The sequence below is a fragment of the Arvicanthis niloticus genome, chromosome 21, assembly GCF_011762505.2.
Source record: "Arvicanthis niloticus isolate mArvNil1 chromosome 21, mArvNil1.pat.X, whole genome shotgun sequence".
Taxonomy (NCBI): domain Eukaryota; kingdom Metazoa; phylum Chordata; class Mammalia; order Rodentia; family Muridae; genus Arvicanthis; species Arvicanthis niloticus.
In genome coordinates, this window is record NC_047678.1 from 26563239 (window position 1) to 26576724 (window position 13486).

At 53.7% G+C, this 13486-nt stretch overlaps 1 protein-coding gene across 1 annotated transcript; it reads left to right on the forward strand.

The window, feature by feature from the left end:
- The first annotated feature begins 5936 nt into the window (after positions 1 to 5936).
- On the forward strand, positions 5937 to 13207 carry Dusp7 (dual specificity phosphatase 7). The gene is made up of 3 exons (XM_034484258.2): positions 5937 to 6610; positions 8090 to 8524; positions 11105 to 13207. The coding sequence occupies exons 1-3, from the start codon at positions 6094 to 6096 to the stop codon at positions 11410 to 11412; spliced, it is 1260 nt and encodes a 419-aa protein (XP_034340149.1). The 5' UTR covers positions 5937 to 6093; the 3' UTR covers positions 11413 to 13207.
- The last annotated feature ends 279 nt before the right edge of the window (positions 13208 to 13486 follow it).

A 13486-nucleotide genomic window follows, 5' to 3' on the forward strand; every position in this document is an offset into this window, starting at 1 on the left:
GGAGGGTCAGGATGACATAGGTGAGTCGGTGGGGAGAGGCCAGAGCTGGTATGGCTGTAAATTAAGAGTCCACCACAAAGAAGGCTTGTTTTTGTAGTACCAGGGCCTGAATACAGAGTTAGAGAACAACTGTGAGAATCGGTTCTCCACTTCTGTCATGTGAGTCCCAGGGGTTTGACTCATCCATACTCTCAAACTCAGCATCAAGTGCCTGTATCCCATGAACCACTTCACCAGCCCCTACTTTTTATTTCTGAGCCAAGTTCTCACTAAGTTGGCCAAACTGTCCTTCAGTTCACTCTATAGTCTAGTCAGGTCTTGTGAGCCCCCCACCTCAGCCTCCTGGATAGCTGGAGACTACAGACTTGTGTCACCGGGACTGGCTGCAAAAAGGTGGTATGTCCTTTTTTCCTATCACAATTATTTGGCCTGGTAATGTTTGCTGTAAAGAAGGTGAAGCCAGCCAGGCAATGGTGGCGCATGCCTTTAATCCCAGCACTCAGGAGGCAGAGGCAGGCAGATTTCTGAGTTCGAGTCCAGCCTGGTCTACAGAGTAAGTTCCAAAGTTCCAGGATAGACAGGGCTACACAGAGAAACCTTGTCTCAAAAACAAACAAACAAACAAACAAACAAACCAAAAACGTGAAGTCAGGGTCTGGCTTAGCAAGAAGTGCTACAATTGACTAGTAATGTCTGCCTGGAATAAAACATGGATGACTGCCCCATGTAGGCTCCTGCCTACTATTTTCCATTCTCAGACTGGCCTCTGGAGATGGAGCCTGTGGCTGAGAAAGGCATACTCTGAGTGATCATGGGGACTCCATGTAAAGAGGTTCTGCCCTGTTCTGCTGGGTAAGGAGGACTTACATTCATCTGATCTTACCTGAATGCCCATTCCTCTGTCTTGTATCTTTCCTAGCACAGAGAAGGCTCTCCCAAAGTGTTTGAGAAGGAGCAGGTGAAAGGCTAGCCTAAGACCTGGCTTTCTTCTCTCTCCTCTTTGCTTTTTCAAGGCAGCCTTGGGGATCAGATTCCCACAGATTTCCCAGGGCCATCACGTCCTGTGCTCTGACCCGGACATGGTCCTAGCTCTTGCTCTAGTTATTTGTTCCCCAAGGCTCTGCATTCTCACCTGCTTTGCCCACACATCTGGGCAGATGTGGCTCCTAGCTGTCCCCTAGGACTATCATTTGAGACCAGGAGGAAGGCAGGGGGCAAGCCAAGGGTAGAGTCTTCTCTAAGAACTTCAAACCACTGAGACCCTAGAACTGGCCAGTAGGAGACAATGAGTCTGGTGAGTCGTGGGTAGGAGTGTAGTTCCCACTGAGTTGGTGGGACAACCCCTCTGGCTGGCCTGGCTGCCCTACCTAACAGGAGCAGCAAATGCCAGAGAGGGGGACTGCGTATGTGTATGCATATAACAACATATGTACACGTTGTTTATCTTTTCTATATGCACTTAGGTGCCTGTGGTATATGTCTATGATGCATATCTATGAGATGTGTGTCTCATAGGTAGATCCATGTCTTGGGGGCTGTGTTGTGTGTTCTTGAATGTCTATGTGTGTATAGAAGCAAACATATGAGGGTGCGGCAGGAGTTCTGTTCAGGACTAGTCTCTCACAGATCACTCCTGGCCTACTTACCTGGATATCGTCTCCCCAGGTGAGTAACCCAAGGACTGAGCAAACTGACAAGGCTCAAGGGCAAGCAAAGTGAGCGAGTTTCCGGTGGTGGCACGGGGAGCTTCACTGGGCACAGGGTGGCTGAGCCAACAGCAGCAGGAATCATTGACTGCACTGTTCTCACTGCCCTAGCCCCGCTCATTTCTCATAGGTGACGGGAGACAGCACGGCTCAGAAGCCAATCCACTTGGTTGGAATCACAGGATACACCTATAGGCCCAGTAATCAGGAGGCTGAAACAGGAATTGTTATTTGAAGCCAGTCTGGGCTCCAACCCAGACTACAAAAGAGAGGTCTTGTCCCAAAAAATAAACACAAGAAACAAAGATGGAGGGGTTGCAGAAAGAAGAAAGAGAACATAAGTAGGAATTCAAGTTCAACCTAAATACATCTAGCTTCTTTGGAGGACAAGAAAACGACCCAAGTGACCCTTCTCTACAGGTCATGCCACTCAAAACATAATGGTCCATCTTGAAGAAATTCTCAAGCACCAGAGGAAGTCTGTTTCAAAGATGCTTAAACTGACATAGCAGTGGGGTCACCAAGCCACACGGGAGGTAGGGGAGCAGAGGGGAAGAGGCAGGTACACACCAATTCACATCTGTTCTTGGAGATCTGCAGCTCCCCCTAGAAACAGCAATAGTCAGGAAATGCCCCGCATCGTGGCCAGGCTTGTCCTCCTCTGTCATTCTGGGTTGAATGTGTACACACAGGGAAGGCAGCTTCAAACGTGCCTCATGGGTTCCAGGTAATTAGGGATGAGGCAAGGACAGAGGAAGTGGGTGACCATAGATGCCACTGGGCATCCAAACTGAAGAAGTCTGTAGGGGTGTTGCCTGGCAGCTGTGATGGAATGCAGACCAGATGGGGTCAAGGGTCCTGGAAGCTCACAGCAGCTAGTCTGGACTGGACCATCAGAGGAAGCTTCTGGTCAGGGATACCTAAATTGAGATCAGAGAGCAGACAAAGGCTAGGGGCAAAAAAAAAAAAGTCCGAGTTTTTGTAGTCTATGGTTGTTGTGTAAGAGTTTCCTCTGGGATTGAAATACTCCATCCTGCAGGGAAGCTCCTTAAACAGAGAGGTAAACAACTCAAAATAGCTTCAGGAAGTCCCTGACACCGACCAGATTCACTAGGCCCCTCCCTGTCAGAGTCAGCAATAAAAGCTGAGAGTCTGTCTAGGAAGACCAGAGCTTAGAGGTAAAGAAGACTTCTGAGACCAGAACAGCTGCCTGGAAGCAGCAGAAACCAGCTGAGCTACCTGGAAGAGGTCTAGAACAACTGAGTCACGTGGAAAGCACACTCTCCGACCTGTTGAGTTGCCTGCAGGCTGTGCAGTGAGCTCCATGTGCCCAGCTTTTGTGAACTGTCACCCTTGCTGGAGTGGGCTTTGGTGACACCGCTGTCTTTGAGTCATTTCTGCTCCTGTAAATAACCCCAATAAAACTCATGGTTCACCAAATTGAACTTTGGTGGTATCCATACTTTAGTCTGTCATAGGCTTCCTATCTGGGGCCAGCAGATGTGTTTGTTGAGATCTCCTCTAGAATTCCTGTCCCAATGGTACAAAGGTCTGGAAGTGTGGAAGAGACTCTGACTGCAAAGAGCTAAAGTAAACCCACCTGCATACCACCTTCTGGGGGCTGCTTATCCCAAGGATGCAGACCTGTGAGGGAAGCCTTTGCTCTTCCTTTCCCTCAGGGATACCTTGGTAAGCTAGGCACTTCTGTGAGATGCAGGAGGGACTAAAAAGAATGGGGTACCAGGTTCCTACCAAAACAAACATCTCCTTCAAGGGCCTTCTCACAGGATCTTTGAGGGAGGTTCACAGGTTCTGGGTGTCCATTCAGAACCAAGGTTTCAGGGTGTTGCTCCAGCCTGGGTGGGTGATGGAGGTCCTGATCCTGACAGCATCTCACAGACTGCTTTTGCTCTGCTTTGTCCCAGCCCTTTGTCTCCACAGTCAACCCCTCCCCATATGGTCTCCCTCATCCAAACTCTGATGCTTTTTCCATTCCCGCTAAGTACACCCCACCCCATCCAGGACCATTTCCAGTTCCCAGCATCCTGCAGGTGTGTGTTCCTTTGAGGGACTCCAGAGGGGAGAAAGGCCAACCACTGAGACATCACAGCTAATGTAAGGAATGGCAGAGCCCCTAGCCTTTCTCTAGGGCATGGGGTGGAAATATGGGTGCACCCAAAAGGTGTCTCTTTCAATGGAGTCACTACTGGACAGAACCCAGCTAATTCCCACCTCCCATTCCAAGAACCTCAGAAGCAAGCATGCCTGCACACAATGGGTCCCAGCCTTGCCTGAGGACAGCAGGATTCTCTTATTAATGTGACTCTGGCCTGCCCCTGGGGTGTCTTCCTAACAGCTTGTTAGTAAATCATGAAATCATCTGAGGAGAGGCCCCAAACTCATCTTTCTCCTAAAGAGAAAGGTCTCTGGGTTTGAGTCCCAGCACCACGTGGTGTTGTAATTACAACCATCTGTAATTCTAGTTTTGTGGGCTCCTACACTCTCTTCTGGCCTCTGTGATACATGGACTTAGAGAAAACAGTTAAGTCTAGTCTTAAAAATTAAAAGAAGCTGAGAGGTGGTGGTGCACACCTTTAATCCTAACACTTGGGAGGCAGAGGTGCCAGGCGATCTCTGAGTTCATGGCTAGCCTGGGCTACCTAGAGAATTCTGTACACAGAGAAACCCTGTCACCACTGCTCACCTGAATTAGCTCTTGGCAAAACTGAAACCAAGAAGGGAGAATGGGACTCAGGATATACCACACATCACCAAGTGGCAGGACAGATTGGGACTTAGCACTGGGACTCTGGAAGCTGTCTACAAGCAGTGTCCAGTGCAATTCTTTACATGTTTACAACCCCTCCTAACCTAACAAGACCCTCCTTAGCTGCCCTACTGTGACCGTCCTCCTGAAAGTAAATGTAGAAGAGAGCTCCCGAAGCTGAGAAAAAAAAGCCCTTTAAGTGGGAGATGGGGACTGAAACTGCAGCCCGACCGGACACCACTGACACCCGGACACCACCGATACCGCAATCTCGGGTTGGGGTCAAGATGACTCAGAGATCACTAGCCCGGGACAGAGTGAGGGACTAAGCTTCAAGTTAGGCCACCGTGCCTGTTAGAGAGAATCCACCAGGGGCTTGGGAGGAACAACTTCCTCCAAGGAAAGACCGCCTTGGTACAGTCAAAACTGCGCGGTAGCTACAACGCACGCTTGCCACGGGAGCCCAGCGGCTTTGTTTGAGACCTACCTGCAGATCCATTTACCTCCTTTAGCCCCACCCACCTGGGAGCCTGAACGCCACGCTGGGCGAGGCCCCGCCCACTTCCATCTGGGTGGACCCGCCGCGGGACCCGCCTCCTTCCCCCGCAGCCTCTTTCGGCAGCGATTGACTCTCTGCCGAGCGCGTGCCCGCCTACCGCGAAAGTTGATTGGTGCATGGAGAGAGGTAGGTGAAGAGAAGCTGATTATGGAGCGCTCCCTCCAACCCACCCTCCCCAGTGGGAAAGTCACGTGGCGCTTCACTCCGCGCTAGTCACCACCGCACTTGTAAAAGCTTTCTTAAAGTGCTCGCGTTCCCTTACCCAGGGATGGTCCTTTCAGAATTCCTCCAGTTCTGCCCTGCGGTGTGTGAGAGCGGTCCTTGAACCATCCCCCAAGTCACCTAGGTGATGATACCCTCAGCAGACCCTCCAACTCAGGTCTGGAACTTACGACCATCGGGGGGGGGGGGGGGATGATGCGGTCATCTGAAACTAAGACTGCCTAACACAGAGCACGACACATAGTAGGAATTCAGTTTCCATTTGTTGAATGAACGCGATCAGAGAATGAATGAGGATAACAGACAAGAGGAGGGAAGATGGGCTCTGGGTGACCGCCCCTCACACTCCAATCATGAAGAAATTCTACTCCTGTAAATGTTAGGTGGGGTCCCAATGCAGCCTTTCTGCAGGGCACAGATCTAGGAGCTCAGCCAGAGGGGATCTGCGAGGCCGCCTTGGCTCGCCCCCTGGGCAGGTGGTAGCCAGGTTCCAGCTAGGCGGGACCGCAGGAGCCGGCCGAGGGCGCTCCCGCGCCGCTTGCGGGGGAGGGGCTGCGGAGGCGCGGTGCCTTTAAGCCCGGGCGCCGGCCTCACGGCCCCGCCTCCCGGAGGACGCCCGGGCGCGCGGCCGCCGGAGCCGCGGTTTAATTGGGGCTGTCAGGCCGCGGCACGCGCGGAGGGCCGGGCGGGCGGGACTGAGGCCGGAGGCTGGGAGGCCGGGGCGGCGGGCGCGCGGCTCGGCGGGAGGCGGGCGCCCGGATACGCGGCTGGGGCCAGCGCGGCCGGGGCGCCGTCCCAGGGCTGGGTTGCCCGGCCCCGGCCCCAGCCCCGGGATCCCCATGAAAAACCAGCTCCGCGGGCCCCCAGTGCGGGTGCACATGTCGACTTCGGGGGCGGCGGCGGCTGGGGGCACCCGGGCGGGGTCGGAGCCCGGTGCGGGATCTGGGTCCGGCGCAGGCATCGGAGCGGGAGCGACGACGGGAGCGGGGGCCATGCCCTGCAAGAGCGCCGAGTGGCTGCAGGAGGAGCTGGAGGCGCGCGGTGGCGCGTCCCTGCTGCTGCTGGATTGCCGGCCGCACGAGCTCTTCGAATCGTCGCACATTGAGACGGCCATCAACCTGGCCATCCCGGGTCTCATGCTGCGCCGCCTGCGCAAAGGCAACCTGCCCATCCGCTCCATCATTCCCAACCATGCCGACAAGGAGCGCTTCGCCACGCGTTGCAAGGCGGCCACCGTGCTGCTCTACGACGAGGCCACGGCTGAGTGGCAGCCTGAGCCCGGCGCCCCCGCCTCAGTTCTCGGCCTGCTCCTGCAGAAGCTACGAGACGACGGCTGCCAGGCCTACTACCTCCAAGGTGAGGGCTGAACCTAGACCCCAGACGGCATTGGGGCTGTGCCGCTGCTCCCTGGCGCCCTAGCTGCAGACTGCTTCCTTCCCACTCGCTTGGCCAGGCCGGGCGCCACGTCGCCCCTGGTCCGAATCCGCCCTTCTGGGAGCCATCCCCTAAGGTGTGGATTTAGCCAGGCATAGGGAACCCAATCTGTGTCCTCTTTCCCAGCACCATTCAATGGCTGAAAGAAACTTTTCCTTTCCTATTTATTTATTTTTTCTCTGTTGATGGGTAGACAACAGCGCACAGGCTCCGGCTGAGCTCAGAGGAAGGGGAGAGATCGCTGCTGGAACCCAGAAAGGAACAGGGCCCACAGGCTAGCCTGGCATTTGTGTCATTAGGAAGCTTAGGATCGGGAAGGCACCTTTCACAGTATCACCCACACTCCTGTGCATGGGGCCCGTTTAGGTTGGTTTCTCTGGAATCCCAGTATGGCCCCTATCAATCAGGATCGTGGCTTCTTGGAGGCACTTTGGCAGATGTGTGGACAGTGGCCCAGGTGTGTGTGTGTGTGTGTGTGTGTGTGTGTGTGTGTGTGTGTGTGTGTGTGTGTGTGTGTGTATTCGGAGGATGGGGAATGGTCCGCAGTTCGCTGCCCCTGAGTTTATAGAAGGGGGAGGCAGCAGCCTGCCGGCCGAGGGGTGAGGGAAGCTATTGGCTGCAGCCGGTGTTTCCAATTAACATTCCAAAATGGCCTCTTGCTGGCAGCAGACAGGCTGGGAGGGGAGGGGAGTCCTGCGGCACCCTCGGGTGCCGCAGGACCATGTCTAGCTGCGTGGTGCTCCTTGTCTGTCCTGTCCTTGTTTAGCCCCCATGGCCCCTCTCTTTGGGTCAGATGCAGTGTTTGGCGTGTTTGTGCTGAGGAAGGGCTCCAGAGAAAAGTGGATCGCTAGTACCCATTTCCCCTCTTGCTGGGGAAAAGGACTTCACACCACCCTCCCCAAGTGTGGTTGCTTGGGCTCTGCCTCTGACTGGCCCGTATGTGTTCTGGCTCCTTTCTCTTTGGAATAGCGGTTTGCTGGCCTGCAGGTGCTGGCCTGTGGTGGGATTGCTGGCCTTTCTTTGCCGGTTAGCCACTCTTGAGCACTCTGGTGTGTTGGTATATATGTGGGAGCTATGGAAGAGAGATGAACTGGTGCCTGTCCTCAGGTGCTCTCTGTCAAGTGATAGGGCCGGTATACTTTAACGGTCATGGAATGGCTCAAAGCTTAGGCCTCAGTTCCCTTATTTGTGAAGTGGTAATAGTTTAGATGGCCAGAACACATGAGTGGGTACATGTGTGATGTGTTTAGCATGGTCACATTGTATTTTGACATGGACATGTTGTGTGTGGCCTTATGACATGGGGAGTCCTGGCCATTAATAGTCTTTTGTGGCCCACTTGGACTCACCAGATGCCCTCTGTCCCCCCCCCCCACACCCCCCATCTCGCCCTGACCACAGGTGGTTTCAACAAGTTCCAGACGGAATATTCAGAGCATTGTGAGACTAATGTGGACAGCTCGTCCTCCCCGAGTGGCTCACCACCCACCTCTGTGCTGGGCCTGGGGGGCCTGCGCATTAGTTCTGACTGCTCAGATGGCGAGTCAGACCGAGAGCTGCCCAGCAGTGCCACTGAGTCGGATGGCAGCCCTGTGCCATCCAGCCAGCCAGCCTTTCCGGTCCAGATCCTGCCCTACCTCTACCTCGGCTGTGCCAAGGACTCTACCAACCTGGATGTACTTGGCAAGTACGGCATCAAATATATCCTCAATGTCACACCCAACCTGCCCAACGCCTTTGAGCACGGTGGCGAGTTCACCTACAAGCAAATCCCCATCTCTGACCACTGGAGTCAGAACCTCTCTCAGTTCTTCCCTGAGGCCATCAGCTTCATTGGTAGGTGTCCTTGTCTGGGCAAGGTGGGCGGGTGAGTGGGTGGGCGAGGCAAGGTAAGGTGTGTGAGGGACGCTGGGTGTCGCCCCTGCCCAGCTGGGTACCTCTGGGCCTGTCGAGACCTGTGTGTGTTCTGCATGTGCCGGCGTGTGCCCGTGGGTGTACCCATGCTTGCAGTGACTCACGGAGTCCCTCGGGCCCCTCTACCTGTTAGGACCTGAGCAGTCCCCTGAATCCCGGACTCCCCCAGCTCTGAGTACCTATTGGACTCTCTGTTTCAACCTATGTTTTTCTGGCTTTGCTGTAGTTTCAAGTGTAGCAAGCTGAAACATCACAGCTCACAGACTCCCACGGGTCTCACTTGTTCTACATCACGCCTCGGCACATGTGTCTCTGCAGGATGGGGCTGTCACGATGCCTCATTTGCCTTTATTATGCTTCAGAAAGGGCTAGGAGGTAGCCCAGGGAACCAGATTGACCCTAAACTGACATGGTGCTTTGGATATGGGATGCCCTCAAGTGCCTCTATGGGATCCAGATACTCTTAGCTGCCTACATAGAGAAGGTGGAGGCAGCTTGAGGAAGGCCTCTGTCCCCAGCCTCAGCTGACTCAGGCTCCTCCTCCTGCTTCCTCCTTGGCCAGCTGGCCTGGAGGTCATCTCTTCTGGCCTCAGGTCTTAACCAGGCAGCCAGCAAAGGACATAGGCTCGGGATAAACATGAACCTTGTGCTCTCTGAGCCTGGTGCTTCTGTTCCTGCCCAGCCTCCAGTGTCAGGGTGAGGGAGGACCTGGACAGTGTTTTTCAGATTGATGGCCACTGTGTCCAGCTGAGGGCGTTTAGTGTCAGCTGGGCCGGGCTAACTTTAACAACAGGAAGTGGGAGGCATCCCCCGCCTCATCCGCTTACTGGGAACCAAAACTAGGTGCCCGGGCTGGGAGGAAGGAAGGAAGCTGAGGTCTGGGGGAGGGGCTGCCTAGAGCTTCCAGCCCTGCCCCAGAAGCACTCTGGAGGTGCTGCCTCAGCATTTGGGCTCCCACAAAAAGGGAAGGTACAGAGAGAAGCACCCCAGGTTGCTCAGGACTAAAGCCTGACTTGTGGATGGTTTTATTCTTAAAAGCTCTCCTCCATTTCTGGGTGAGAAACAAGAGTGCAGGATGCCAAGGTGTAAGGGAAGGTTGGTTCCCAGATACGATAAGTGAAGGAATCGGCTCCCCACCCCCTAATTAGGACTCCCTGACACAGGACTGAGCCACACTCTCAAAGCTTCTAAGGAAAAGTTTCAGTGTGGGTCATCTGGGAGTGAACCGACCGTGTCACTCTGAGGGCTTTTCCCTCACCCCTTTCCCAAATTTCAAAGTCAGGCCACATCTGCCACCTGTCCTGCCCCTAGTACCAGGAGCCATCAGCCAGGCTGCCAGTCCTACTGTTTGCTTAAGAGTAGGTCTCCTAGGTGATCAGAGATGATGAGGGGAACTTGGCCAGGCCAGGGACAGTAAAGAATAACTGGTGAATGTATCCTACAGGAGAACATCAGTTGTCACCTGTGTCCCTGGCCCAGGGGGCTTGGAGGTTGGGCTCATAAGGGGCCTGGGGCTGTCTCCTGTTAGCTCATGTCCCTAGCAGCTGTGGTACAGAAAGAAGCTACTGCTGTGGGGTCTAAGGGAGAAGACCCCGGTGACACTATTGAGTAGCTCAGTCAGTGTTTGTAGAGTTCACGCTGTCTCAGGTGGAGGTGCCCTTGGTGGCCCTGGAGGAGCCTAGAAGGGTGCGGGGAGGAAAGGGATTGCCCCTGGCAGGGGGTGTTATTCTCATCCCTGGGTCTTCAGGAGCTGGAGTTAAGACCTAGAAGACTGAGTGGGTATAGTATGTGGTCATGCTAGGCCTAGCTGCCCACTTCTTTCCACAGGCGCCTGCCCCAAGCCCTCATCCCAGGATGTGCTGGGAGTTCCCCAGGGAGCGGGTGTGGAGTGGAATGACCCTCTGTGTGCCCTGTCACTTCATTTCTACATCCGTTTTCGCTTTGACTCGATGGGCTGACTGGCTGTGGTGTCATCAGGAGGATGTGGGTGACACCCTGTGTACCACTTGTGGCCATGTGGGACTAGAAGTGATCCCAGGGGTGACAGTAATTTGTGCTTGGTGAACCCCCTTGCCTCAGGTTCCTACAAAAGCACTGACAATACCTGGGCAGTGGTAGGGCGCACCTTTCATTCTAGCAGTCCAGGAGGCAGAGGCAGGCAGATCTCTGGGTTTGAGGCCAGCCTGGTCTACAGAGTGAGTTCTGGGACAGCCATGGCTACACCCTGGTGCTTCTGTTCCTGCCCAGCCTGTCTCTCTAAATCAGGTTGCATAGTGGAGAGCACTGAGGCCCACTGGTGGTCAGGGGCTCAGCTGTAGCATGGTATTGTACTCCAGCCCCCCATCTTCACTGAGCTTTGTCAGGTCCTTAAAGCATCTGCCTATGCCAGCCAGCTGCTAAGTTCTCCTCTGTGCCTCTGCCCTTCTTTGTGACCCATCTGCCCACCTGTCTTGGGGGTTGCTTGGAGATGGCTCTACTCTGACCCATGTCCCTATGTTTCAGATGAAGCCCGCTCCAAGAAGTGTGGTGTCTTGGTGCACTGCCTAGCAGGCATCAGCCGTTCAGTGACAGTTACTGTAGCCTACCTGATGCAAAAGATGAACCTGTCTCTCAACGACGCCTATGACTTCGTTAAGAGGAAAAAGTCTAACATCTCGCCTAACTTCAACTTCATGGGGCAGCTGCTGGACTTTGAGCGGACGCTGGGGCTCAGCAGCCCGTGCGACAACCACACACCCAGTGAGCAGCTCTACTTCTCCACACCCACCAACCATAACCTGTTCCCGATCAACACGCTCGAGTCCACGTGAGGCCGGATGCACTGATGTGTGTGGCACCGGGGTCTCTCAGCCCTCTGCAGGGCTTGGTGGGGGTCCCTAGCCTGCTGCCCCTCTGGCCTGAAGAACCCACAGATGTCATCTGTGTCCAGAGAACCAGGCTGAACAGTGGCTGAGTTCCCATTGCCATCCTGTGCAGGGCCCACAGCAAGGCCGCCTGTGACAGCACTTGCCAGATGGCTTCAGCTTTCCAGACATGTTGCTGAGGTGAGCATTGGCCTCAGCTTTCAGACTTGCGGCTTGGGGGCCAGCGGGGCCTTGTCTCTGCCCCAGGACATCCTTTCTGCTGATGGCTCGGCCATTCTGGCTATTTTTAAAGACATATCCACAGACCTGAGTTTGCTACTTTTGGCAGGTAAATTCAAGCTCCATGGAGCAGAGAGTGTTCAAGCTCTTCTTGGTTTTTCTTTTCTCTTCCTTCCTTTTTTTTTTAAACAAAAAGTGTTATTTTTCAGGCTAAATGCAACAATGGGTTGTATAAACCAATATTTCACCCCTTTCTGAGAGAGAGAGAGAGAGAGAGAGAGAGAGAGAGAGAGAGAGAGAGAGATATTGAGATTGATTCTCAGTTTCTTTTCTTGTTTCAAAAAGCAAACCCATCAGTGTATTTTGTTTTCAGTGGAAAAGACAAACCCCATGTTCTTGACCAAATGCATTTTGCACATGTGTAAAGTCTGTTTTTCCCAGCAGGCCATTCTTGAGGGGTGGGTTGTTGCTTTCCGGGCATCAGGACCCTGGCTATACCCATGGCCCAGCCAGCTCAGTGCCGCATTTGCATGGGCCAGTTGCTATGAGCTGTGCCTGGTGGGCACTGGTGGTCTTTGTGTTGTCTGCTCTCCTGCCAACCTTCTGAGAGTCCTGCAGACCTCTCTGCCAAGTCCTACTGGAGGTGGTGCTGCAGGGGAGTGCCAAGCAGTAGCATTAGCCATCTGGGCTCAGCCCCTCAGAGGGCTGGGCCCTGGCCCTTTTATAAGTTACCCACCACTTCTGTCCTCATTTCTGTCTCTTACCTGGGAGTAGAGGCCCACAGTGCCTGAGTAAAGCCTTCCCAGTCCCTCATCTTTGCCGGAGATTGCATCTAGGCCCACTCCCAGCCCCTTGTCCAGGTGCACACCTGCCCTGGCCTGTGTTGCCCATGCCTTTTGCCTGCAGGTAACTTACATCTATTGCGGTCCAAGAGCTGGGGCAGGTGGGGCAAGGACTGGCCAGTGGGAGTGTGAGGCCACCACCCCAGTATCCATAGCACAAAGCCACGGGCTCCATAATGCTCCTCTGGTTTCATTGCTTCTCAAGCCTTGGTTCTTACCAGGCACCATGAGGAACAGGAAGTACTAGGGTCCTGATGGGACCCACACCAACAATGGACAGTGAGTGAGGCCACAGGAACTCCACACCACCACATATTACCTCACAGGGGTGGTTTTCAGGGATTCTTTAGGGAAGCAGTTTAAATCTTGCCACAGTTGAGAAATTGACACACACACACAAAACTTCTGTTCTGTACATGGTGTCTCCCTCTCTCTTCATCTCTCTCTCTCATTTTTAAAAAGAAAACCCAGAAACATGGATCAGAGTGTAAATGAGGGTTTACCAGAGGGTGGCCAGTTTTGCTTTAAGATCTTATGAAGGAAAGTTTATGACTCTACATACCTATATATATATATATACACACACACACATACACAAACACACACACATATATATATATATCCCGAGCCAGCAACGGGACTTTGTTTATATTGCAAATAAATATTATTTTTTCTTTAAATGGAGTCCTGGTGTTCAGTAAGGGTCTGGGAAGACAAGGCAGGAGCAGTGTTGTCTGTTTCTGTGAGAGTGGGCCTCATCTTGCCTAGAGTTGGCCAGGAGGTGCTCAAATATAGGAGGTAGCAAGCAAGGGCTTCTGGATAAAAGCAAATCCAAGCCGGGCGGTTGGAATCACACACCTCTAATCCTAGCACTCAGGCAGAGAAACCCTGTTTTGAAAAGTATAAAGTAGACCCAAGCTCACTGAGACACTGAACTCCTCTTGTGTTTGGTGTGGTGA

Coding starts and splice junctions, on each gene's coding strand:
- Dusp7 (XM_034484258.2), top strand. CDS start 6,094: ATGAAAAACCAGCTCCGCGGGCCCCCAGTGCGGGTGCACATGTCGACT. Junction 6,611..8,089: donor CCAGGCCTACTACCTCCAAG/GTGAGGGCTGAA, acceptor CCCTGACCACAG/GTGGTTTCAACAAGTTCCAG. Junction 8,525..11,104: donor TGAGGCCATCAGCTTCATTG/GTAGGTGTCCTT, acceptor CCTATGTTTCAG/ATGAAGCCCGCTCCAAGAAG.